Source organism: Salmo trutta, chromosome 3 (assembly GCF_901001165.1).
Source record: "Salmo trutta chromosome 3, fSalTru1.1, whole genome shotgun sequence".
NCBI classification, from domain to species: Eukaryota; Metazoa; Chordata; class Actinopteri; order Salmoniformes; family Salmonidae; genus Salmo; species Salmo trutta.
Genome location: NC_042959.1, coordinates 63496293 through 63522833, shown reverse-complemented (window position 1 = coordinate 63522833; position 26541 = coordinate 63496293). Strand labels below are relative to the sequence as shown.

The window sequence follows — 26541 nt, the reverse complement described above, 5'->3', positions numbered from 1 at the left end:
CTCCCTATCCCAGTCTGCTGTCCCCACATGCTTCAAGATGGCCACCATTTTTCCTGTACCCAAGAGGGCAAAGGTAACTGAACTAAATGACTATTGCCCCGTAGCACTCACTTCTGCCATCATGAAGTGCTTTGAGAGACTAGTCAAGGATCATACCATCTCCACCTTACCGGCCACCCTAGACCCACTTCAGTTTGCATACCGCCCCAACAGGTCCACAGACGATGCAATCGCCATCACGTTGCACACTGCCCTATCCCATCTGGACAAAAGGAATACCTATGTAAGAATACTTTTCATTGACTACAGCTCAGCATTCAACACCATAGTACCCTCCAAGCTCATAGTCAAGCTTGAGGCCCTGGGTCTCAACCCCGCCCTGTGCAATTGGGTCCTGGACTTTTTGACGGGCCGACCCGAGGTGGTGAAGGTAGGAAACAACATCTCCACTTCGCTGACTCTCAACACTGGGGCCCCACAAGGGTCCGTGCTCAGCCCCATCCCATACTCCCTCTTCACCTACGACTGCGTGACCATGCACGCCTCCAACTCAATCATCAAGTTTGCAGACGACAACAGTAATGGGCTTGATTACCAACCACGACGAGAAAGCGTACAGGGAGGAGATGAGGGCACTCGGAGTGTGGTGTCAGGAAAACAATCTCTCACTCAATGTTAACAAAACAAAGGAGATGATCGTGGACTTCAGGAAACATCAGAGGGACTACCCCCCCTATCCACATTGAAGGGACAGCAGTGGAGAAGGTGGAAAGTTTTTAGTTCCTCGGCGTACACAATCGAGAGCATCCTGTCGGGCTGTATCACAGCCTGGTATTGCAACTGCACCGCCCTCAACCGCAAGGCTCTCCATAGTGTGGTGCGGTCTGCACAACGCATCACCGGGGGCAAACTACCTGCCCTCCATGACACCTACAGCACCCGATGTCACAGGAAGGCCAAAAAGATCATCAAGGACAACAACCACCCGAGACACTGCCTGTTCACACCGCTACCATCCAGAAGGCGAGGTCAGTACAGGTGCATAAAGCTGGGACCGAGAGACTGAAAAACAGCTTCTGTCTCAAGGCCATCAGACTGCTAAACAGCAATCACTAACAGAGAGGCTGCTGCCTACATTGAGACCCAATCACTGGACACTTTAATAAATGGATCACATGTCACTTTAAAAAATGCCACTTTAATAATGTTTACATATCTTACATTACTCATATTGAATGTATATACTGTATTTTATACCATATATTGCACCTTGCCTATGTCGCTCGGCCATCTCTTATCCATATATTTATATGTACATATTCTCATTCACCCTTTTAGATTTGTGTGTATTAGGTAGTTGTTGGGAAATTGTTAAATTACTTGTTAGATATTACTGCACTGTAGGAACTAAAAGCACAAGCATTTCGCTACACTCGCATTACCATCTGCTAACCATGTGTATGTGACCAATGAGATTTGATTTGATTTTTGAATTGATTTTTAGTGGAGGACCCTCCTTTTCCTCCAACAACCACAGTATCATCTCCATTCTGGCTATAACCCTGCAGGTCACCATTGGAGGTCTGTCTAGGGGAGCACAACATCAAGGAGCCTGAGGACACGGAGCAGCACATCATGTCTGCCTGGTTCATCTGCCACCCAGACTACAACTCCGGTACCCAGGACAGTGACATTGCGCTGATCAAGCTAAGCCAGCATGCTACCCTCAACAGCTATGTGAGCTCTGTGGCTCTCCCCACTAAGTGTGGCACTGCTGGAACTATGTGCCAGGTCTCTGGCTGGGGAGCCTTCGTGCCAGCAACGAAGGCTGTGAGTGGAATTTGTGTTTCAAGTTTCAAGTTTTATTAGTCATATTTATGGGATACACATGTTATACACCATCCAATGAAATGCTTACTTTCAGGTTCCTTCTCGACAATGCAACAACAATAAGAAATAAGAAAATATAATAATACAAACATTTGTGCGTGTGTGTGCGCGTGTGCTTGTGTGGGTGTGTAAAACAGCTGTGTCTATTACCCCAGGTGACCTACTTGCCCAGTGTGTACAGAACCTGATAAGATACCATGCTGCCTTGGTTATAAACGGTTAACAGCTGAGGACAACAGCTATTTTACAGTGATTGGTACTTTTACAGTCTTTTAAGAAATCTCAAGTTTTCCACTTCTGATTTTTTTCAAATGGAAAGTTTTAATGCCTTGTTACATGTCTATCAAATTCAAACAAATGTATTAATTAAGCCCTTTTTACATCAGCCGATATCACAAAGTGCCATACAGAAACCCAGCCTGAAACCCCAAACAGCAAGCGATGCAGATGTAGAAGCATATGTCTGTGTCTTTTCTTGCTGCCTCTTACTTTCAGTGAGGTACCCTGCTCCCTCTGTTCTGTTCCAGTGAGGTACCCTGACACACTGCAGTATGTGGAGGTCCCCCTCCTGACTGGTAACACCTGCCTGGAAGCCTATTTCTTCCAGATGACTGAGAACATGATCTGTGCAGGCTTCATGGAGGGAGGCAAGGACTCCTGCCAGGTAACTGACAGAATAGACCTGTACTGTACTTCTTCATATTTTACTTTCGTGTTTTCACAGTTTGTACCATGATGCAATCACACTGATCTCTGGTTATATATTTTCTTGTCTCTCTTCATCTTGATCTGTCACTGAATCTCTCTATCTTGTCCTGTCACTCTGGCTTGTTGCGCTCCCTCTTTCTTTATCTCTCGCATCACCTCCCCCATCTTCCACTCTGTCACTTTCTTTCTCTCTACCCCCCCCCCCCCCACCTCTCAGGGTGACTCTGGTGCCCCTCTGGTGTGTGATGGGGAGCTGCAGGGTGTTGTGTCCTGGCTTCATGGCTGTGCTCTCAGGAAGAAGCCTGGCGTCTACACCAAAGTCTGCAACTACGTGTCATAGATCCAAAACACCATGGCATCTGGCTAAGTAGCAAAGGCTGGTCCTGATGTCATGGGATTAACAATTTGAACTGACAATATCAAATAAAGTGTGTCTGTTTATTGAATAGTTTATCATGTGGTCTGTGTTGAGTGACATCATAGGGTTGACTTATGAGAGGATAAGAATTTGAGCTATCGTGAAGGCGCTAGCTTGAGTGTACAAGAGATAAAAACTGAGCACTTGGCTTCCTCTGCTGGCTATACCTTGATCATTCTTAAGCAATAATCAAAAAACATGACCAAATCATGTCTAGCAAAGAGAAGCAAAGAATACATATTCTATTTAGACTATGGTCTTAGTCAGTCTTCCAGTGTGGGAATATTCTCACAATATGGTAGAATAGCCAGATTTGACAAGTCTGCCCACCATCCAAAATACCCCAAGTACCACACCCTTCACCATGACATTATAGTGACCAGGCCAAGGGCTCTGTTGGCCCTGTGGCCTGAGGCATCCTATTTGGGTCTGACCTGAGGCGTGTGGATTCGTTCACAACAGTGCCGGTGGCTATGGGTGTGGGCCTTCAACGATCTCGTCATCAGATTTCTATGTCCCTAAAGATGTAGTCAGGGTAAATAAAGTAGAATGGACAGCTAGGCAGTGGTGTAAAGTACTTAAGTAAAAATACTTTAAAGTATTACTTAAGTCATTTTTTGGATATCTGTACTTTACATTACTATTTATATTTTCAACTATTCAACTTTTACTTTTGTTTCACTACATTCCTAAAGAAAATAAGTGACTTTATCCTCCATACATTTTCCCTGACACCCAAAAGTACTTCTTAATGCTTGGCAGGACAGGAACATAGTCAATTTCAAGCACTTATCAAGAGAACATCCCTGGTCATCCCTACTGTCTCTGATCTGGCAGACTGACTAAACACAAATGCTTCATTTGTAAATTATGTCTGAGTGTTGTAGTGTGCCCCTGGCTATCCGTAAATAAAATAAAATCATGCCGGCTTGTTTGCTTTATATGAGGAATTTTAAATGATTTATTCTTTTACTTTTGATACTTAAGTATATTTTAGCAATTATATTTACTTTTGATACTTAAGTATATTTAAAACCAAATACTTTTAGACTTTAACTCAAGTAGTATTTTACCGGGTGACTTTCACTTTTATTTGAGTCATTATTTTCTATTTAGGTACTATATCTTTACGTTTACTCAAGTATGACAATTAGGTACTTTATACACCACTGCAGCTAGGTCTTTCGAGGTCATTGATATTAAACCTGCCAAAATACATATGGTAGTGGTTCCCAAGTTATTTGCTCTCTGAGGCTGTTGGCGTTTCCTTGTGACCCACGCAAAACCACAAATAAAACCAATATATTTGGGGTCTGCAACCCAAGCAGAGTTAGCGGTGATTAACCATTGGGTCACGAGTTCCAAACCACAATTTTGGAAACAAGTCAATGTCAAATACTCCCATGGTTTTACTGTAGTATGTTCAGCCTCTTTACCAAGGAATGTGCATGACTGAGGCAGTATTATAGTATGTCATGTTTCACTGTCACTGAACCAAAACAAAGACCCTCAGGTTGATTCATGAGATAAGATATGGTCATATGGTCATAACCACTGCTTGATGTGCCCATCTCTATGCAACATTCATGTGTGGTGGTGGATATACATTTGTTAGCCTTGTGACTGGCATTGCCTGACAATGTTCAGCACAAGATAAAGGATGCAGGGTTATTATAGTGCCAGCAGAGGGCATCATTCAACTTCTTGACAGATCAGGGCAGTGACTGGTCAGGGAGAAGGTAGTTGTGATGCAATATTCCTCAATGGAAATGTATGGTGGAGATGAGAGTAGTGATATTTCCCACACTTTTGGTTGATCTTGTATAAGGGGTTTGTGCCATATGTGAATTGTGCTGTTATGTATTCATTGTCGAATCCAAATGCCACAAGTTCCCTATGGGAAAAGTTAAGTAGGATATTCTGTTTTATTCTACTCTATTCTATTCAATAGTCAAGTGAATAATATCTAAATGCCTGTACTCAAAAAAATTAATTGTAAATAAGTAGCCTACAATTGATCAAGATCAATCTTTTTTTTGTCGACAATACAAACAGATAACCTAAAACAAAAGAAGAATTTAATTTTCAGGATTACTGTGGTCCTTATGGAGGTTTACCCTGATCCATTTTACAAAAGGCATATATTTGACAGCGTGACATATTTGAGTCAAAATTGTAATGATTAGAAATGTACAAAATGGTGCATTCCTGAATGAAATCCAACATGCGGATTTTCCTATAAAATGGACGCACATAACTAGTTTTACTGGAGTAAATCTAATCCCTGTTGATTTGTATTTGGCAAATTCACTATGGACCTATTTTCTACTTTGACGCAGCACGTGCTGACTCATAAACCCGGTATTAAGGGCGTTATACCTATGATGGTTTTGCTTTGGGCCACTATATCTGCGCTCATATCTGGCAGCATCTGGAGTAAGCGTGTTTCTCAAGTTTATCAAGTAATCGAACTTCACGCAAATTGCCAGAGTAGAGAGAGAGAGAGAGTAGGAGACAGAGACGAAGGAGCATTTCAAGAGTGGAGTAATTTGGCACCAAAGGCAGGTAAGGCTATACATTTTTAATGGAAATATGTTTTATTTATTGTTTTACCATGAGAAATACATTTTCGTTTTGCGGTACATTGTCTCCGTCTCAAAGAAACAAGGTAACATCTTGATAACATCTTTTGAAGATTGATGTGTCAAATAAAAACAATTACATATATATTTTTTTCATGATAACGCTTTTGTGGTAGGATGTCTTTGGTATTTATAGTTATCTGGAACTTACTTGACATAATGATGCCCAACAATTTTTTTCTATCTTAAAATAAGCAACCCTAAAGGTTAAAATCAAAATCAAATACATTTTGTAGACCCCATATTGTTGACATAATAATACTTGAAATAATGATTGGCCTTTTTCAATCAATTCACTTAATTCAATAAATGAAATCTAATCTTTAATTTAGCCTATTTGTTCGTGTTTCAATGTATTTATCTTCAATGTTCATCTTCATTGATTGACACAGGTATCTAAAGGGGGAAAAAATGGAACTGAAACCATTACTAAGGCGGATGGGCTCGATAGTCCGTGCCATCCTAACATTCCTCTTTGCCCTGGTGGTGCTGGGGGTGATGGTGTGGGCCTACGTCCAGGGCTTCCAGCTGGCCACCTCCCCGTACGGCATCATCTCCTTTGGCTTTTATGGCGTCCTGCTGGGGCTCCACATCCTGGTCCAGAGCTTTTTTGCCTTCGTGGAGCACCGCCGCATGAGGGCCCGAAGCAAGGCCTGCACATTCACCAAGACCATCGGTTTAACTATCTCAGCCTACCAGGAGGACCCAGAATACCTGCGCGAGTGCCTCAACTCCATTCGGGCCCTCAAGTACCCTCCAGAGCTGCTGCGGGTCATCATGGTGGTGGATGGGAACTCAGGGGACGACCTCTACATGCTGGAGATGTTCAGGGAGGTGTTTGCTGACCGGGACCCTGGCTGTTACGTGTGGAGGAATAACTACCACACATGGGACCCCACCCAGACCCAGGATGCTAGTTATGGGCTGGGAGAGGACCCCCAGAGGAGGGAGGTGGAGGATCTGATCAACAGCAGGAGGTGTGTGTGCATCATGCAGAAGTGGGGTGGAAAGAGGGAGGTGATGTACACAGCGTTCAAGGCACTGGGACTGTCGGTGGACTACATACAGGTGAGGAGTTTACTTACATCTCTTTGTATGGCTCTTGAGATTAGGGAAATACTGTATTTAATCTCGCTCTCTCTCTCTCCTCCAGGTGTGTGACTCTGACACCAAGCTAGACCCCTTGGCTACGGTGGAGCTGTGTAAGGTGCTGGAGAGCAACCAGAAGTACGGGGCGGTGGGAGGAGACGTGATGATCCTCAACCTCAAGGAGTCCTACATCAGCTTCATGAGCAGCCTGCGCTACTGGATGGCGTTCAACATCGAGAGGTCCTGCCAGTCCTTCTTCAACTGTGTCTCCTGCATCAGCGGCCCCCTGGGTAAGGAAATTACACATTCCTGTGACCGCGATAAACATGAGTCATAACCTTGCTTCTCTTCTTTATGTTACTGGTAGTCATGTAATATTACTATGTTATTTGTATTCATTAACATAACTAGTGATACGATTTGAATGTACATGCATGTGAACTGCAGTGCTATAACATAGATTTGGTTTCATCCTCAGGTCTGTACAGGAATGACCTCCTCCAGCAGTTTTTAGAGTCCTGGTACAACCAGAAGTTCCTGGGGACTCACTGCACATTTGGGGATGACAGACATCTCACCAACCGCATGCTCAGCATGGGCTATGCCACCAAGTGAGTATACATTTCTTCACAAATACTCCTCATACACAAATAAACTGAAGCACAACACTTTACTGGAGATAAGATGACATTAGACTCATTCATCATCATCCATCCTCTGCTCTCAGATACACGGCCCGTTCCAAGTGCTACACGGAGACGCCAGGCCAGTTTCTCCGGTGGCTCAACCAGCAGACGCGCTGGACCAAGTCTTACTTCCGCGAGTGGCTCTACAACGCCATGTGGTGGCACAAGCACCACCTGTGGATGACCTACGAGTCCATCGTCTCTGGTGTCTTCCCCTTCTTCGTCACGGCCACCATCATCCAGCTGTTCTGGACAAGAACCCTGTGGGACATCCTCTGGGTCCTCTGCTGCATCCAGCTCATCGGCCTGATCAAGGCGGCCTATGCCTGCATCCTGCGCCGCGACCTGGTCATGGTGTTTATGTCCCTCTACTCTGCCCTCTACATGACCAGCTTGCTGCCCGCCAAGTACTTTGCCATTATCACCATGAACAAGAGCAGCTGGGGCACGTCGGGCCGCCGCAAGATGGTTGGGAACTACATCCCCCTGCTGCCTCTGTCAGTGTGGGCGGCCATCTTGCTGGGCGGGTCCTGCTACACCATCTACAAGGAGAGCCAAAAGGACTGGTCCATGCCGGCTAAGGTACTAGAGACCAGGTTTCTGATCTACGGCTGTGCGGCGTACGTCTGCTACTGGTTCCTCATGATCTTCCTCTACTGGGTGTGGTTCCGCAGGCTGTTTAGGAAACGCTCCCAAAGTTATGACGTTAGCGTATAGGGACAGTTTTCTATACAAGGGAAAAAAGACTGGATATTTAGTATTTATTTAGTGTTTTGTACATCAAAGATGTTTCATTTATTTATTTAATATTGTGCTACAGTAACTGTGAACAGATAACCTTTATACAGCTGCTAAATCAACTGAACCGTAGAATATATAAATGGATATAAAGTACTGTATATGAGAACAATTACCTAGACTCTGGGAAGCTTCATCAAGAATAGTGTCAAAGATGAGAATATATTGTTGATAACTACAGTTTGCCGTGCTACTGAAGATGGAGAAAGGAGTTGTTAGTTGTTAAGTGAGTGAATATTTGACATTCAGTTGTCTTTACAAATACTTTATAACTGAAACTGTATACAGAAGCAGTATAGTATACCTCCCAGGAGTCCTCTCAGCAGTTGATGATAAGACTAGTAATCTATTCTAGATGGCCCTTGTTTTGCTGTTGCTTATTTCTACTGACTGCCTAACGAACGAAGTGTTACATTTATTTAATATAAGGATTTGTAATCTCTCTTGAGCACAACATGATTGAACCGTTATTAGATCACGCTGTACATGACTTGATATGTGCCTTACACAACAAAATACCATATCAGACATAGTAGCTTTTCTTTGTTTTGAAATATACTTCTCTCAATAATGCACTGGAAATTGGACTGGAATTTAATAACATTTTTTTTTTTAAACATTATCTTGGAAGAAAACTAGCAAAATGTCTTGTGGTTCTAAGTGAAAATATTTTTTTCTGTGTAAATAATAGTGACAGACTCCATAGGAAGACAATTAGACAATCATACATGTGATATCCACTCCCAGGGATGCATTGTGAAGCCCTGTGAGATAGACGGACAATGGTTCTGCTGTCATGTTGAGTATAAACAGGAGAGATTCACCTGGCTCGATTTGAACTGAACTGACTGAGCATGTCTGTATAAATTCTTTATGCACATTTTCCTTGTATGGGATTATTTCCTTTTTCATATTGTTTTGCAAATGTGAATGAATGTATCTATGTATGTTAAAAATGAAGTATTTTATGAAAAGCATGGAGTACAGTAGCCTACTGTTGATTTGTTGAGGAGGGATTGTTTGGCTACCACACCCATCTCTCAATGATCCTATCAATCTAGGATGTTGAAATTGGTGTCTTAATGGTTGCTTCATCTGCCTCCACCGTCAATGCTAAATATACCCCTGATTTCCCTGACAGTTGATAGTTGACAGTTGATAGGTAAGGTAACCATTGTGGTCAGAAGGGAAGAAAAATACAGTCATTCCAATGATTTTTATAAGCCATAATATACCATTTATTCCTTTGCTGTAGCCCCTAATACTGGCCCCTAGCTTGCAATGGAATGTCTGCATGATGTACTATGTACTGATGTACTGATTTCCATTGTGCAACACATGATAATCTGAGAAATGAGAGGTTCTGTTAGAGACATCTATCATCAGGAGGGTCATCGTTGCTCATCAAGAGGTATAATTACTGATGTAGAGTCAACATTTCTGACCTCTCAGGGCAGTTAGTGGGCCAGTTGCTTTGCATTGGTTTCATTTGACTGGTGGAGGGAGGAGAGTCTTTTTTGCTGTTTTTGTACCATACAAACTTTTTATGACAGGTCTGGGTGGGTGGAAGTTCTAAAAGAGTCTGAATACTGCAATAGACAGTTAATTATTGTATATATGAATTGTGTAAGTGATACCCATTTGTTTTTAGCATCGTTATGTAACACTAACAGAGCATTAAAGAGTCTGTCTTGCAGAGAAAATATTAGCTGTGTGAATCGCCATTCTGGGGGAAGCAGGTAGCCTAGCGGTTAAGAGTGTTGGGCCAGTAACAGAAAGGTCGCCGGTTTGAATCCCCCAGCCGGCAAGGTTGAAACATCTGGTGTTCTCCCTTGAGCAAGGCAGTTAACCCCCAACAGCAACTGGTGACGTGGACGTCAATTAAGGAAGTCCAGCGCACCTCTCTGATTTAGAGGGTTTGGGTTAAATGTGGAAGACAAATTTCGGTTGAATAGATTCAGTTGTGCATCTGACTAGGTATCCCCGTTGCCAATCATGATAAACTGAACAAACTTGTCAGAGCTAACTTTAAAGATCATAAGCAATTCTATAAGCGAATACCTTGTGACGTTATCAAAATGTTAGTAAAGCAATAACAGATATATTGCTCTGACAATGATGAATGTACTTGACTGATTAGAGGCCTTTCATTTATAGATGTGCAACAGACCGAAATGAACACTACAACAGCATTATCAACTGGTTAAATGAACACGACAACAGCATTATCAACTGGTTAAATGAACACGACAACAGCTTTATCAACTGGTTAAATGAACACGACAACAACTTTATCAACTGGTTAAATGAACACGACAACAGCTTTATCAACTGGTTAAATGAACACGACAACAGCTTCATCAACTGGTTAAATGAACACGACAACAGCATTATCAACTGGTTAAATGAACACGACAACAGCATTATCAACTGGTTAAATGAACATTACAACAGCTTTATCAACTGGTTAAATGAACACGACAACAGCTTTATCAACTGGTTAAACGAACACGACAACAGCTTTATCAACTGGTTAAATGAACACGACAACAGCATTATCAACTGGTTAAATGAACATTACAACAGAATTATCAACTGGTTAAATGAAAACGACAACAGCTTTATCAACTGGTTAAATGAACATTACAACGGCTTTATCAGCTGGTTAAATGACCACTAAATCAGCATCATCAAGTGGTTAAATGAACACGACAACAGCATTATCAAGTGGTTAAATGAACACGACAACAGCTTTATCAACTGGTTAAATGAACACGACAACAGCTTTATCAACTGGTTAAATGACCACTAAATCAGCATTATCAACTGGTTAAATGAACACGACAACAGCATTATCAAGTGGTTAAATGAACACGACAACAGCATTATCAACTTGTTAAATGAACACGACAACAGCTTTATCAACTGGTTAAATGACCACTAAATCAGCATTATCAACTGGTTAAATGACCACTACAACAGCATTATCAAGTGGTTAAATGAACACGACAATGTCGTGGAAATATTCAGTCAATCATATTTCTCAAATACCGGAGCCTGTGAGTTCAAATATACTTTTTTTTACAACATAATAAAAGTCGAGCTGGTTCATGCAATCAACACCTTCCCCGCTTGGCACATACTTCTTATACATTTTTCCTCCTTACGTCACACCCATAGTATCTCCTCTTAATGACTGATATTGGCATTTAGCCACTGTAATCTAATTGCCTCGCACTCATTTTAGTTTGGTTTCTCATTAGGGCATGGATACTGTAGAGCCACACAGATAGTTAAACAATACAGACATGTACTCACCTTAAGACAGTGTCATGACGTTGCCCTCTTTGAGTACAGGGAGCACAGTTGACCCCCTCCCCCTTGCACCATCCCCCTACCTACCTCTCCCTACCCAGGCCCGGTGAAGGCGGTCGTAAATTCCAAAGGAAATGTCCTGCCGCCTGGCCCAGTTGAGACACAGAGGGGTTTCATAAAGAGACCAAGGAAATTCTTCCAACTCACAGAATTGGGGAACCGAACGACATTTATGTTCTGGAGAAGGTATAAAAGATTGGTGAAGAATCCAGCTACGAACTGGTCCGCTTGGTACAATTTTGTGATACTCAGAAGAGACAATATTGCCATATTACCATAATACTGTTTATATAATAGCCTCAGCTATGGGACTTGCATCTCAATGGTTGTATAAAATGTATTAATAAGGATAAAGCTATTTGTAATACGTTGAGATGCTATGTACTGATGTTAATGTGATAGAATGTATTTCTGTTCAAAGCTTAAATCAGTCATCGGCACGCCCCCAGGGACACAGACAGGACCAGGCGTCATGTGACAAGCCTGTTCTATGTTCATGTATAAAACCCCCACCCTGATTTACTTTCTTCAGACCAGCTTACCTCAGAAGAGAGAGCCAAGGTTTGACCATCCAATTCCTCTACTGAAAGTTAACTATACCACGTGGTTAAACTTTTAGACTATCGAGACCGACAGAATAATAACAAGTCTTTGATATTAATTTATAGTCTGCAGCTAGAAATTATATCATTGAACGCGAAGACCGACGAAACATCCATTCTATAACGACATTAATGAATGTCGCTTTGAAAGATCCATTCTAACAGAGAGAGAACATGGACAAAACTCTCCAACAGAACAGAACTCTCCAACAAGGATCCCGACACACACTGAGCGTAAATATATATTGATTGCAATATATCCCGAATGAGTGAGCGTTCATGTGTAAAGGATTAGCATATCAATTGTTAATATTAATGAACTCTGTGTGCCTTCTCAGCTGCCCTTTATGACCGTTTGTTTTAACAAGACACCAGCCATGCCTGTTTAGCCCACTAGGGCACATTACTCTAACAATTCTTTGTGACGATAATTACTGTTTGTATGCTTTCTGTGAATTACTTAGTTTAGTAAATAAATGATTTTAAGACATTTGATGTATGGATGACTTAGTAAAGGCTGGATTCGTGCAGATACAATAATTTACGACGTTTGGAATGAGACTGGACGCGAGGTAAAATACACCATTTAAACCAGAAGATAATCGGCCTATACTATAATATAATATATATTGTTATAATATAGGAAAATTATATTAGGAAAATTATAACTTTGTAATCTGAATATTTTCCTTGGTGCCCCGATCTCCTAGTTAATTACAGTTAAACGATTAATCAGTTTAATCGCGTGATAATAATTACAGGGAGTTATTTTGATAAACATGTCTTCAGTTTAATGGTGCCCAAAGACACGACAACTGGTTCATGCATGTAGGACCATGGCACTTTACAGAAATAACCAGACATGTCATCCTGCTAACTCCTCTGAAAGGGACACCCATGTTCTGGAAAAGACCCAAGAGGCGTAACCATAGCAACAGTACATATTAGGCAATAACACAGTTACAGGAATTCCCAGACAGGTGTATGTCTAATGACCCAGTGCACTTATAAAGAGCCCTTGTTTTGCTGGCTCCTTCTGTATTAATTAATTGCCACATATGTTCTGGAAAAAACACAATATCTCTATCCTCTGGGGCTTAATAAGTCCCATACCTTAAAATGTACCCCAGTACAAGTGAGAAGGGAAGCACCTCACCCCCCTTCCTTTCTCATTCGTACGGAGGAGGCAGGACCAAACATATCCCCTCTTATAGCTAGAAAGAAGTATAAGATCCCTCCTCAAGCCAATTGTCCTTCAACATAGTGTAAAAGCATATGCATTCATTTCTTAGCCTTGCCAGAGATTTATAGTTATGTATGAGAAAAGAAAAACAACAGAAACATCAAATCTATTAAACTAAACCTCAGAATCCCTTATAACGCCACTCTCAATATGACACCTTGTCACACCCTGACCGTAGAGAGCTTTTTAATTTCTCTATTTGGTTAGGTCAGGGTGTGATTTGGATGGGCATTCTAGATTATGTATTTCTATGTTTGCCTGATATGGTTCCTAATCTTTCGTTGTCTCTAATTGGAGATCATATTTAGGCAGCCTTTTCCCACTGGGTTTTTGTGGGATCTTGTTTGTTTTTTGGTTAATTGCCTGTGAGCACGCCATTTGCTTCACGTTTCATTTGTGATTTATTGTTTTGTTTGGTGAGTTTTATTTATTAAACTATGTGGAACTCTACGCACGCTGCACCTTGGTCTCCTTCTTATGACGAACATGACACACCTAAACATATTGCCCTCCCTCACAGACACCTCTCTAACCACTATTAGGTCACAAGTGAAAAAACCTGTTAGAGGATTAAGGGCATGTTCCGTAGACTCTTGTGACCTATGTAACTTACATGTCTAAGCAAAGTGAAATTCAGATGGTCTAACATAAATGATCATTCAGCAACTGTTACACTGAGTACATGGTTATATTCTTTTAAACTATATGTATACTCTAAACATATTCATAAGGGGCAGTCCCCTTTTTGCACATGGCACAGACAATTGAGTCAGAATGATGAAAATGTCCGATTTTCACATCATCTAGTTTGCACCATTTGCAAAAACATCGCAGGTTTAGGTACTATTACTATACCTGTAATGGGCGATTTGCTACATAGCATACAAATGTCCATTCTATGTTTATTTCTGCTGCCCCACTGAGCACACATAAACCAGCCATTTTTAGTTGCATTTCTACATTTTGGTCAATGTCAGATTCAGGGGTAGTTTCTTCATTTTGGCCACCCCAGTTGGTAACAGAAGTCCAGATTTTCTGCATCAACCCACTTTCTTGTGGTGTTGCATTGTCTCCGTTAGTGTACCAGTGCTAGTGGGAGGTGTTTTTACAATTTCTTCTAGGTTTGCCGCTGTGGAGGCCATTCTTCCATTCTTCATTTCCACTGTCTGTTAAGAAGTCGATGGTGTCACGGTCGTCGTATGAATGAGACCAAAGCGCAGCGTGTGTATCGTTCCACATCTTTATTTAACTGTGAAACTATGCAAGACATACAATAAACTAATAAACATAAACAACAAACCGTGATGAAGAGGTGCAACATTCACTAACTCAAATTAATCTCCCACAAACACTAGTGGGAAAAACAACAACTTAAATATGATCCCCAATTAGAGACAACGATGACCCGCTGCCTCTAATTGGGAATCATACGCAAACCCCAACCTAGAAAAAATAACCTAGAACACAACATAGAAAATGTAAACTAGACAAAACCCCAACATAGGAAAAAGAAACTAGAACCAACATAGAAATAAATGAACCATACCAAAATCCCCAGTCACGCCCTGACCTACTCTACCATAGAAAAATACAAGCTCTCTATGGTCAGGACGTAACAGGAAGTTTCCTTCCAATTCTCCTGTCATAGTTTCTCCGTCCCCTTCGACAGAGGCTATAAGTCTCTGAGTTTGAAAGCCTCACGGAAAGAATGCAAAAACCTGAACCAGGTCCAGAGGTTTCACGTCCGGTGATCCCAGGAGACCAGGTCCGAGAGTCCCGGAGGAAGTGGAATGAGCCATGGCAAGAGGGTCCCTACGAAGAGGTTCGAGCAACACCAACAGCCGTCCAGGTGAAAGGAAGCACTATGTGGTACCATCTAAACCACTGTACCAGAGTTCCGGAGGGGATCGGCGAGAGACTATCGAGCCATGAAGAAGCAGAGGACAGGGGTATCTGCCAGAATAGGTATGTCATCAGGAGCAACAGGCATGTCACTCCTCCCAATCCCTGGACTCTCTGGATCTTCAGGCGAGTGCATCTGTTGAATATTGGGAGTTCTGCCGTGATCCTTTTCTCCTTCTGTTTCCTCCAGGCCCCTGCCTGGTGTATCAGCATCCACTTTTTCCATTCCCTCCAGGCTCCTGCCTGGTGTCGTCTGCTTCCTCATGGCTCGATAGTCACTCGCCGATCCCCTCTGGAACTCTGGTACAGTGGTTTAGATGGTACCACATAGTGCTTCCTTTCACCTGGACGGCTGTTGGTGTTGCTAGGACCTCTTCGTAGGGACCCTCTCTTCATGGCTCGTTCCACTTCCTCCGGAACACTCAGACCTTATTCTACTGGCGATCTCTCAGACGAGTTACCAGATCATGAAGATATCACTGTAACCCCTCGCAGAATCCCACACTCCAGTATCCCAATCTGGTGAATTTTGTATTGAAACAATAAAACAAAATGAAATCATCAATACATATACCACAAACCATTCAAAGTAACTGTCATCCCCTAATAACATATTTTCCATTCTATATGCAGAATGAACAAAGTACCTCTGTATATTTCCCCAAAGACCATGACCCCCAGGGAACTGGTGGATATATTGCTGTGTATATGAATTGTGTAAGTGATGCCCATTTGTTTTTAAATGCTGTTATGTAACACTAACAGATCATTAAAGAGCCTGTCTTGCAGAGAAAATATTAGCTGTGTGAATCGCCATTCTGGGGGCAGCAGGTAGCCTAGCGGTTAAGAGTGTTGGGCCAGTAACCGAAAGGTCGCTGGTTTGAATCCCCAAGCCGGCAAGGTTGAAACATCTGGTGTTCTGCCCTTAAAGATCAAAAGAAATTCTATAAGCGAATACTTTGTGACGTTATCAAAATGTTAATAAAGCAATAACAGATATAATGCTCTGACAATGATGAATCTTCTTGACTGATTAGAGGCTTTTCATTTACAGATGTGCAACAGACCGAAATGAACACTACAACAGCATTATCAACTGGTTAAATGAACACGACAACAGCATTATCAACTGGTTAAATGAACACGACAACAGCTTTATCAACTGGTTAAATGAACACGACAACAGCTTTATCAACTGGTTAAATGAACACGACAACAGCTTTACCAACTGGTTAAATGAACACTACAACAGCTTTATCAACTGGTTAAATGAACACTACAACAGCTTTATCAACTGGTTAAATGAACACGACAACAGCTTTATCAACTGGTTAAATGAACACGACAACAGCATTACCAACTGGTTAAATGAACACGACAACAGCTTTATCAACTGGTTAAATGAACACTACAACAGCATTATCAACTGGTTAAATGAACACGACAACAGCATTATCAACTGGTTAAATGAACACGACAACAGCTTTATCAACTGGTTAAATGAACACGACAATGTCGTGGAAATATTCAGTCAATCATATTTCTCAAATACCGGAGCCTGTCAGTTGAAATATACTTTTTATTTACAACATAATAAAAGCAGAGCTGGTTCATGCAATCAACCCCTTTCCCCGCTTGGCACATACTTCTTATACATTTTTCCTCCTTACGTCACACCCATAGTATCTCCTCTTAATGACTGATATTGGCATTTAGCCACTGTTATGTAATTGCCTCGCTGTAGAGCCACACCAATAGTTACAAAATACAGACATGTACTCACCTTAAGACAGGTTCATGCATGTAGGACCATAGCAACAGTCCTTGGCACTTTACAGAAATAACCAGACATGTCATCCTGCTAACTCCTCTGAAAGGGACACCCATGTTCTGGAAAAGACCCAAGAGGCGTAACCATAGCAACAGTACATATTAGGCCATAACACAGTTACAGGAATTCCCACACAGGTGTATGTCTAGTGACACAGTGCACATATAGAGAGCACTCGTTTTGCTGGCTCCTTCTGAAATGATTAATTGCCACATATGTTCTGGAAAAAAAACAATATCTCTATCCTCTGGGGTTTAATAAGTCCCATACCTTAAAATGTACCCCCGTACAAGTGAGAAGGGAAGCACCTCGCCCCCCCCCCCCCCCGCCTTTCTCATTCGTACGGAGGAGGCAGGACCAAACATATCCGCTCTTATAGCTAGAAAGAAGTATAAGATCCCTCATCAAGCCAATTGTCCTTCAACATAGTGTAAAAGCATATGCACGCATTTCTTAGCCTTGCCAGAGATTTATAGTTATGTATTAGAAAAGAAAAACAACAGAAACATCAAAACCATTAAACTAAACCTCAGAATCCCTTATAACGTCACTCTCAATATGACACCTTGTCACGCCCTGACCGTAGAGAGATTTTTTATTTCTCTATTTGGTTAGGTCAGGGTGTGATTTGGGTGGGCATTCTAGATTATGTATTTCTATGTTTGCCTGATATGGTTCCTAATCTTTCGTTGTCTCTAATTGGAGATCATATTTAGGCATTTTTTTCCCACTGGGATTTTGTGGGATCTTGTTTGTTTTTTGGTTAATTGCCTGTGAGCACACCATTTGCTTCACGTTTCATTTGTGCTTTATTGTTTTGTTTGGTGAGTTTCATTTATTAAACTATGTGGAACTCTACGTACGCTGCACCTTGGTCTCCTTCTTATGACGAACGTGACACACCTAAACATATGGCCCTCCCTCACAGACACCTCTCTAACCACTATTAGGTCACAAGTGAAAAAACCTGTTAGAGGATTAAGGGCATGTTCCGTAGACTCTTGTGACCTATGTAACTTACATGTCTAAGCAAAGTGAAATTCAGAAGGTCTAACATAAATGATCATTCAGCAACTGTTACATTGAGTACATGGTTATATTCTGTTATACTATGTGTATACTCTAAACATATTCATAAGGGGCAGTCCCCCTTTTTGCACGTGGCACAGACAATTGAGTCAGAATGATGAAAATGTCCGAGTTTCACATCATCTAGTTTGCACTATTTGCACAAACCTCAAACATCGCAGGTTTAGGTACTATTGCTATACTTGTCATGGGGGATTTGCTACATAGCATACAAATGTCCATTCTATGTTTGTTTCTGCTGCCCCACTGAGCACACATAAACCAGCCATTTTTAGTTGCATTTCTACATTTTGGTCAATGTCAGATTCAGGGGTAGTTTCTTCATTTTTGCCACTCCAGTTGGTAACAGAAGTCCAGATGTTCTGCATCAACCCACTTTCTTGTGGTGTTGCATTGTCTCCGTTAGTGTACCAGTGCTAGTGGAAGGTGTTTTTACAGTTTCTTCTAGGTTTGCCAGTGTCAAGGCCATTCTTCCGTTCTTCATTTCCACTGTCTGTTAAGAAGTCGATGGTGTCACGGTCGTTGTATGAATGAGACCAAAGCGCAGCGTGTGTATCGTTCCACATCTTTATTTAACTGTGAAACTATGCAAGACATACAATAAACTAATAAACATAAACAACAAACCGTGATGAAGAGGTGCAACATTCACTAACTCAAAATAATCTCCCACAAACACTAGTGGGAAAAACAACAACAACTTAAATATGAGGACAGGAACATAGTCAATTTCAAGCACTTATCAAGAGAACATCCCTGGTCATCCCTACTGTCTCTGATCTGGCAGACTGACTAAACACAAATGCTTCGTTTGTAAATTATGTCTGAGTGTTGTAGTGTGCCCCTGGCTATCCGTAAATAAAATAAAATCATGCCGGCTTGTTTGCTCAATATGAGGAATTTTAAATGATTTATTCTTTTACTTTTGATACTTAAGTATATTTTAGCAATTATATTTACTTTTGATACTTAAGTATATTTAAAACCAAATACTTTTAGACTTTAACTCAAGTAGTATTTTACCGGGTGACTTTCACTTTTATTTGAGTCATTATTTTCTATTTAGGTACTATATCTTTACGTTTACTCAAGTATGACAATTAGGTACTTTATACACCACTGCAGCTAGGTCTTTCGAGGTCATTGATATTAAACCTGCCAAAATACATATGGTAGTGGTTCCCAAGTTATTTGCTCTCTGAGGCTGTTGGCGTTTCCTTGTGACCCACGCAAAACCACAAATAAAACCAATATATTTGGGGTCTGCAACCCAAGCAGAGTTAGCGGTGATTAACCATTGGGTCACGAGTTCCAAACCACAATTTTGGAAACAAGGCAATGTCAAATACTCCCATGGTTTTACTGTAGTATGTTCAGCCTCTTTACCAAGGAATGTGCATGACTGAGGCAGTATTATAGTATGTCATGTTTCACTGTCACTGAACCAAAACAAAGACCCTCAGGTTGATTCATGAGATAAGATATGGTCATATGGTCATAACCACTGCTTGATGTGCCCATCTCTATGCAACATTCATGTGTGGTGGTGGATATACATTTGTTAGCCTTGTGACTGGCATTGCCTGACAATGTTCAGTACAAGAGAAAGGATGCAGGGTTATTATAGTGCCAGCAGAGGGCATCATTCAACTTCTTGACAGATCAGGGCAGTGACTGGTCAGGGAGAAGGTAGTTGTGATGCAATATTCCTCAATGGAAATGTATGGTGGAGATGAGAGTAGTGATATTTCCCACACTTTTGGTTGATCTTGTATAAGGGGTTTGTGCCATATGTGAATTGTGCTGTTATGTATTCATTGTCGAATCCAAATGCCACAAGTTCCCTATGGGAAAAATTAAGTAGGATATTCTGTTTTATTCTACTCTATTCTATTCAATAGTCAAGTGAATAATATCTAAATGCCTGTACTCAAAAAAATTAATTGTAAATAAGTAGCCTACAATTGATCAAGATCAATCTTTTTTTTGTCGACAATACAAACAGATAACCTAAAACAAAAGAAGAATTTAATTTTCAGGATTACTGTGGTCCTTATGGAGGTTTACCCTGATCCATTTTACAAAAGGCATATATTTGACAGCGTGACATATTTGAGTCAAAATTGTAATGATTAGAAATGTACAAAATGGTGCATTCCTGAATGAAATCCAACATGCGGATTTTCCTATAAAATGGACGCACATAACTAGTTTTACTAGAGTAAATCTAATCCCTGTTGATTTATATTTGGCAAATTCACTATGGACCTATTTTCTACTTTGACGCAGCACGTGCTGACTCATAAACCCGGTATTAAGGGCGTTATACCTATGATGGTTTTGCTTTGGGCCACTATATCTGCGCTCATATCTGGCAGCATCTGGAGTAAGCGTGTTTCTCAAGTTTATCAAGTAATCGAACTTTACGCAAATTGCCAGAGTAGAGAGAGAGAGAGAGTAGGAGACAGAGACGAAGGAGCATTTCAAGAGTGGAGTAATTTGGCACCAAAGGCAGGTAAGGCTATACATTTTTAATGGAAATATGTTTTATTTATTGTTTTACCATGAGAAATACATTTTCGTTTTGCGGTACATTGTCTCCGTCTCAAAGAAACAAGGTAACATCTTGATAACATCTTTTGAAGATTGATGTGTCAAATAAAAACAATTACATATATATTTTTTTCATGATAACGCTTTTGTGGTAGGATGTCTTTGGTATTTATAGTTATCTGGAACTTACTTGACATAATGATGCCCAACAATTTTTTTCTATCTTAAAATAAGCAACCCTAAAGGTTAAAATCAAAATCAAATACATTTTGTAGACCCCATATTGTTGACATAATAATACTTGAAATAATGATTGGCCTTTTTCAATCAATTCACTTAATTCAATAAATGAAATCTAATCTTTAATTTAGCCTATTTGTTCGTGTTTCAATGTATTTATCTTCAATGTTCATCTTCATTGATTGACACAGGTATCTAAAGGGGGAAAAAATGGAACTGAAACCATTACTAAGGCGGATGGGCTCGATAGTCCGTGCCATCCTAACATTCCTCTTTGCCCTGGTGGTGCTGGGGGTGATGGTGTGGGCCTACGTCCAGGGCTTCCAGCTGGCCACCTCCCCGTACGGCATCATCTCCTTTGGCTTTTATGGCGTCCTGCTGGGGCTCCACATCCTGGTCCAGAGCTTTTTTGCCTTCGTGGAGCACCGCCGCATGAGGGCCCGAAGCAAGGCCTGCACATTCACCAAGACCATCGGTTTAACTATCTCAGCCTACCAGGAGGACCCAGAATACCTGCGCGAGTGCCTCAACTCCATTCGGGCCCTCAAGTACCCTCCAGAGCTGCTGCGGGTCATCATGGTGGTGGATGGGAACTCAGGGGACGACCTCTACATGCTGGAGATGTTCAGGGAGGTGTTTGCTGACCGGGACCCTGGCTGTTACGTGTGGAGGAATAACTACCACACATGGGACCCCACCCAGACCCAGGATGCTAGTTATGGGCTGGGAGAGGACCCCCAGAGGAGGGAGGTGGAGGATCTGATCAACAGCAGGAGGTGTGTGTGCATCATGCAGAAGTGGGGTGGAAAGAGGGAGGTGATGTACACAGCGTTCAAGGCACTGGGACTGTCGGTGGACTACATACAGGTGAGGAGTTTACTTACATCTCTTTGTATGGCTCTTGAGATTAGGGAAATACTGTATTTAATCTCGCTCTCTCTCTCTCCTCCAGGTGTGTGACTCTGACACCAAGCTAGACCCCTTGGCTACGGTGGAGCTGTGTAAGGTGCTGGAGAGCAACCAGAAGTACGGGGCGGTGGGAGGAGACGTGATGATCCTCAACCTCAAGGAGTCCTACATCAGCTTCATGAGCAGCCTGCGCTACTGGATGGCGTTCAACATCGAGAGGTCCTGCCAGTCCTTCTTCAACTGTGTCTCCTGCATCAGCGGCCCCCTGGGTAAGGAAATTACACATTCCTGTGACCGCGATAAACATGAGTCATAACCTTGCTTCTCTTCTTTATGTTACTGGTAGTCATGTAATATTACTATGTTATTTGTATTCATTAACATAACTAGTGATACGATTTGAATGTACATGCATGTGAACTGCAGTGCTATAACATAGATTTGGTTTCATCCTCAGGTCTGTACAGGAATGACCTCCTCCAGCAGTTTTTAGAGTCCTGGTACAACCAGAAGTTCCTGGGGACTCACTGCACATTTGGGGATGACAGACATCTCACCAACCGCATGCTCAGCATGGGCTATGCCACCAAGTGAGTATACATTTCTTCACAAATACTCCTCATACACAAATAAACTGAAGCACAACACTTTACTGGAGATAAGATGACATTAGACTCATTCATCATCATCCATCCTCTGCTCTCAGATACACGGCCCGTTCCAAGTGCTACACGGAGACGCCAGGCCAGTTTCTCCGGTGGCTCAACCAGCAGACGCGCTGGACCAAGTCTTACTTCCGCGAGTGGCTCTACAACGCCATGTGGTGGCACAAGCACCACCTGTGGATGACCTACGAGTCCATCGTCTCTGGTGTCTTCCCCTTCTTCGTCACGGCCACCATCATCCAGCTGTTCTGGACAAGAACCCTGTGGGACATCCTCTGGGTCCTCTGCTGCATCCAGCTCATCGGCCTGATCAAGGCGGCCTATGCCTGCATCCTGCGCCGCGACCTGGTCATGGTGTTCATGTCCCTCTACTCTGCCCTCTACATGACCAGCTTGCTGCCCGCCAAGTACTTTGCCATTATCACCATGAACAAGAGCAGCTGGGGCACGTCGGGCCGCCGCAAGATGGTTGGGAACTACATCCCCCTGCTGCCTCTGTCAGTGTGGGCGGCCATCTTGCTGGGCGGGTCCTGCTACACCATCTACAAGGAGAGCCAAAAGGACTGGTCCATGCCGGCTAAGGTACTAGAGACCAGGTTTCTGATCTACGGCTGTGCGGCGTACGTCTGCTACTGGTTCCTCATGATCTTCCTCTACTGGGTGTGGTTCCGCAGGCTGTTTAGGAAACGCTCCCAAAGTTATGACGTTAGCGTATAGGGACAGTTTTCTATACAAGGGAAAAAAGACTGGATATTTAGTATTTATTTAGTGTTTTGTACATCAAAGATGTTTCATTTATTTATTTAATATTGTGCTACAGTAACTGTGAACAGATAACCTTTATACAGCTGCTAAATCAACTGAACCGTAGAATATATAAATGGATATAATGTACTGTATATGAGAACAATTACCTAGACTCTGGGAAGCTTCATCAAGAATAGTGTCAAAGATGAGAATATATTGTTGATAACTACAGTTTGCCGTGCTACTGAAGATGGAGAAAGGAGTTGTTAGTTGTTAAGTGAGTGAATATTTGACATTCAGTTGTCTTTACAAATACTTTATAACTGAAACTGTATACAGAAGCAGTATAGTATACCTCCCAGGAGTCCTCTCAGCAGTTGATGATAAGACTAGTAATCTATTCTAGATGGCCCTTGTTTTGCTGTTGCTTATTTCTACTGACTGCCTAACGAACGAAGTGTTACATTTATTTAATATAAGGATTTGTAATCTCTCTTGAGCACAACATGATTGAACCGTTATTAGATCACGCTGTACATGACTTGATATGTGCCTTACACAACAAAATACCATATCAGACATAGTAGCTTTTCTTTGTTTTGAAATATACTTCTCTCAATAATGCACTGGAAATTGGACTGGAATTTAATAACATTTTTTTTTAAAACATTACCTTGGAAGAAAACTAGCAAAATGTCTTGTGGTTCTAAGTGAAAATATTTGTTTCTGTGTAAATAATAGTGACAGACTCCATAGGAAGACAATTAGACAATCATACATGTGACATCCACTCCCAGGGATGCGTTGTGAAGCCCTGTGAGATAGACGGACAATGGTTCTGCTGTCATGTTGAGTATAAACAGGAGAGATTCACCTGGCTCGATTTGAACTGAACTGACTGAGCATGTCTGTATAAATTCTTTATGCACATTTTTCATTGTATGGGATTATTTCCTTTTTCATATTATTTTGCAAATGTGAATGAATGTATCTATGTATGTTAAAAATGAAGTATTTTATGAAAAGCATGGAGTACAGTAGCCTACTGTTGATTTGTTGAGGAGGGATTGTTTGGCTACCACACCCATCTCTCAATGATCCTATCAATCTAGGATGTTGAAATTGGTGTCTTAATGGTTGCTTCATCTGCCTCCACCGTCAATGCTAAATATACCCCTGATTTCCCTGACAGTTGATAGTTGACAGTTGATAGGTAAGGTAACCATTGTGGTCAGAAGGGAAGAAAAATACAGTCATTCCAATGATTTTTATAAGCCATAATATACCATTTATTCCTTTGCTGTAGCCCCTAATACTGGCCCCTAGCTTGCAATGGAACGTCTGCATGATGTACTATGTACTGATGTACTGATTTCCATTGTGCAACACATGATAATCTGAGAAATGAGAGGTTCTGTTAGAGACATCTATCATCAGGAGGGTCATCGTTGCTCATCAAGAGGTATAATTACTGATGTAGAGTCAACATTTCTGACCTCTCAGGGCAGTTAGTGGGCCAGTTGCTTTGCATTGGTTTCATTTGACTGGTGGAGGGAGGAGAGTCTTTTTTGCTGTTTTTGTACCATACAAACTTTTTATGACAGGTCTGGGTGGGTGGAAGATCTAAAAGAGTCTGAAAACTGCAATAGACAGTTAATTATTGTATATATGAATTGTGTAAGTGATACCCATTTGTTTTTAGCACCGTTATGTAACACTAACAGAGCATTAAAGAGTCTGTCTTGCAGAGAAAATATTAGCTGTGTGAATCGCCATTCTGGGGGAAGCAGGTAGCCTAGCGGTTAAGAGTGTTGGGCCAGTAACAGAAAGGTCGCTGGTTTGAATCCCCCAGCCGGCAAGGTTGAAACATCTGGTGTTCTCCCTTGAGCAAGGCAGTTAACCCCCAACAGCAACTGGTGACGTGGACGTCAATTAAGGAAGTCCAGCGCACCTCTCTGATTTAGAGGGTTTGGGTTAAATGTGGAAGACAAATTTCGGTTGAATAGATTCAGTTGTCCATCTGACTAGGTATCCCCGTTGCCAATCATGATAAACTGAACAAACTTATCAGAGCTAACTTTAAAGATCATAAGCAATTCTATAAGCGAATACCTTGTGACGTTATCAAAATGTTAATAAAGCAATAACAGATATATTGCTCTGACAATGATGAATGTACTTGACTGATTAGAGGCCTTTCATTTATAGATGTGCAACAGACCGAAATGAACACTACAACAGCATTATCAACTGGTTAAATGAACACGACAACAGCATTATCAACTGGTTAAATGAACACGACAACAGCTTTATCAACTGGTTAAATGAACACGACAACAACTTTATCAACTGGTTAAATGAACACGACAACAGCTTTATCAACTGGTTAAATGAACACGACAACAGCTTCATAAACTGGTTAAATGAACACGACAACAGCATTATCAACTGGTTAAATGAACACGACAACAGCATTATCAACTGGTTAAATGAACATTACAACAGCTTTATCAACTGGTTAAATGAACACGACAACAGCTTTATCAACTGGTTAAACGAACACGACAACAGCTTTATCAACTGGTTAAATGAACACGACAACAGCATTATCAACTGGTTAAATGAACATTACAACAGAATTATCAACTGGTTAAATGAAAACGACAACAGCTTTATCAACTGGTTAAATGAACATTACAACGGCTTTATCAACTGGTTAAATGACCACTAAATCAGCATCATCAAGTGGTTAAATGAACACGACAACAGCATTATCAAGTGGTTAAATGAACACGACAACAGCTTTATCAACTGGTTAAATGAACACGACAACAGCTTTATCAACTGGTTAAATGACCACTAAATCAGCATTATCAACTGGTTAAATGAATACGACAACAGCATTATCAAGTGGTTAAATGAACACGACAACAGCATTATCAACTTGTTAAATGAACACGACAACAGCTTTATCAACTGGTTAAATGACCGCTAAATCAGCATTATCAACTGGTTAAATGACCACTACAACAGCATTATCAAGTGGTTAAATGAACACGACAATGTCGTGGAAATATTCAGTCAATCATATTTCTCAAATACCGGAGCCTGTGAGTTCAAATATACTTTTTTTTACAACATAATAAAAGTCGAG

General features: G+C 41.4%; 3 protein-coding genes across 6 annotated transcripts; all 3 read left to right on the top strand.

The window, feature by feature from the left end:
- The first annotated feature begins 581 nt into the window (after positions 1–581).
- Positions 582–3049, top strand: LOC115165742 (trypsin-3-like). Its single transcript, XM_029719078.1, has 5 exons — positions 582–613; positions 1569–1830; positions 2046–2065; positions 2344–2554; positions 2816–3049. Exons 1-5 carry the CDS (start codon positions 582–584, stop codon positions 2936–2938), a joined length of 648 nt encoding a protein of 215 aa, XP_029574938.1. The 3' UTR covers positions 2939–3049.
- Positions 3050–5340: 2291 nt separating this feature from the next.
- On the top strand, positions 5341–9208 carry LOC115164304 (hyaluronan synthase 1-like). 2 transcript variants are annotated; one of them, XM_029716652.1, is made up of 5 exons: positions 5341–5577; positions 6051–6726; positions 6812–7037; positions 7226–7358; positions 7475–9208. In XM_029716652.1, exons 2-5 carry the CDS (start codon positions 6070–6072, stop codon positions 8148–8150), a joined length of 1692 nt encoding a protein of 563 aa, XP_029572512.1. In that variant the 5' UTR covers positions 5341–5577; positions 6051–6069; the 3' UTR covers positions 8151–9208. The 2 variants fall into 2 exon arrangements, with proteins under 2 accessions (XP_029572512.1, XP_029572502.1); XM_029716642.1 differs by having other exon boundaries at positions 5342–5581.
- Positions 9209–20550: 11342 nt separating this feature from the next.
- On the top strand, positions 20551–25141 carry LOC115164330 (hyaluronan synthase 1-like). Of its 3 annotated transcripts, none has more exons than XM_029716720.1 (5): positions 20556–20784; positions 21258–21933; positions 22019–22244; positions 22433–22565; positions 22682–25141. In XM_029716720.1, the coding sequence occupies exons 2-5, from the start codon at positions 21277–21279 to the stop codon at positions 23355–23357; spliced, it is 1692 nt and encodes a 563-aa protein (XP_029572580.1). In that variant the 5' UTR covers positions 20556–20784; positions 21258–21276; the 3' UTR covers positions 23358–25141. The 3 variants fall into 3 exon arrangements, with proteins under 3 accessions (XP_029572590.1, XP_029572580.1, XP_029572570.1); XM_029716710.1 differs by having other exon boundaries at positions 20557–20788; XM_029716730.1 differs by lacking the exon at positions 22682–25141 and having other exon boundaries at positions 20551–20788; positions 22433–22569.
- Positions 25142–26541: the final 1400 nt, after the last annotated feature.

Bases quoted from the DNA above. Each gene is read 5' to 3' on its own strand.
- LOC115165742 (XM_029719078.1), top strand. From the start codon at position 582: ATGGGCTTGATTACCAACCACGACGAGAAAGC. The intron at 614-1,568 runs GTACAGGGAGGA...ATAACCCTGCAG, and splicing joins ACCAACCACGACGAGAAAGC to GTCACCATTGGAGGTCTGTC. The intron at 2,555-2,815 runs GTAACTGACAGA...CCCACCTCTCAG, and splicing joins GAGGCAAGGACTCCTGCCAG to GGTGACTCTGGTGCCCCTCT.
- LOC115164304 (XM_029716652.1), top strand. From the start codon at position 6,070: ATGGAACTGAAACCATTACTAAGGCGGATGGGCTCGATAGTCCGTGCC. The intron at 7,038-7,225 runs GTAAGGAAATTA...TTTCATCCTCAG, and splicing joins CTGCATCAGCGGCCCCCTGG to GTCTGTACAGGAATGACCTC. The intron at 7,359-7,474 runs GTGAGTATACAT...CTCTGCTCTCAG, and splicing joins AGCATGGGCTATGCCACCAA to ATACACGGCCCGTTCCAAGT.
- LOC115164330 (XM_029716720.1), top strand. From the start codon at position 21,277: ATGGAACTGAAACCATTACTAAGGCGGATGGGCTCGATAGTCCGTGCC. The intron at 21,934-22,018 runs GTGAGGAGTTTA...TCTCTCCTCCAG, and splicing joins TGTCGGTGGACTACATACAG to GTGTGTGACTCTGACACCAA. The intron at 22,566-22,681 runs GTGAGTATACAT...CTCTGCTCTCAG, and splicing joins AGCATGGGCTATGCCACCAA to ATACACGGCCCGTTCCAAGT.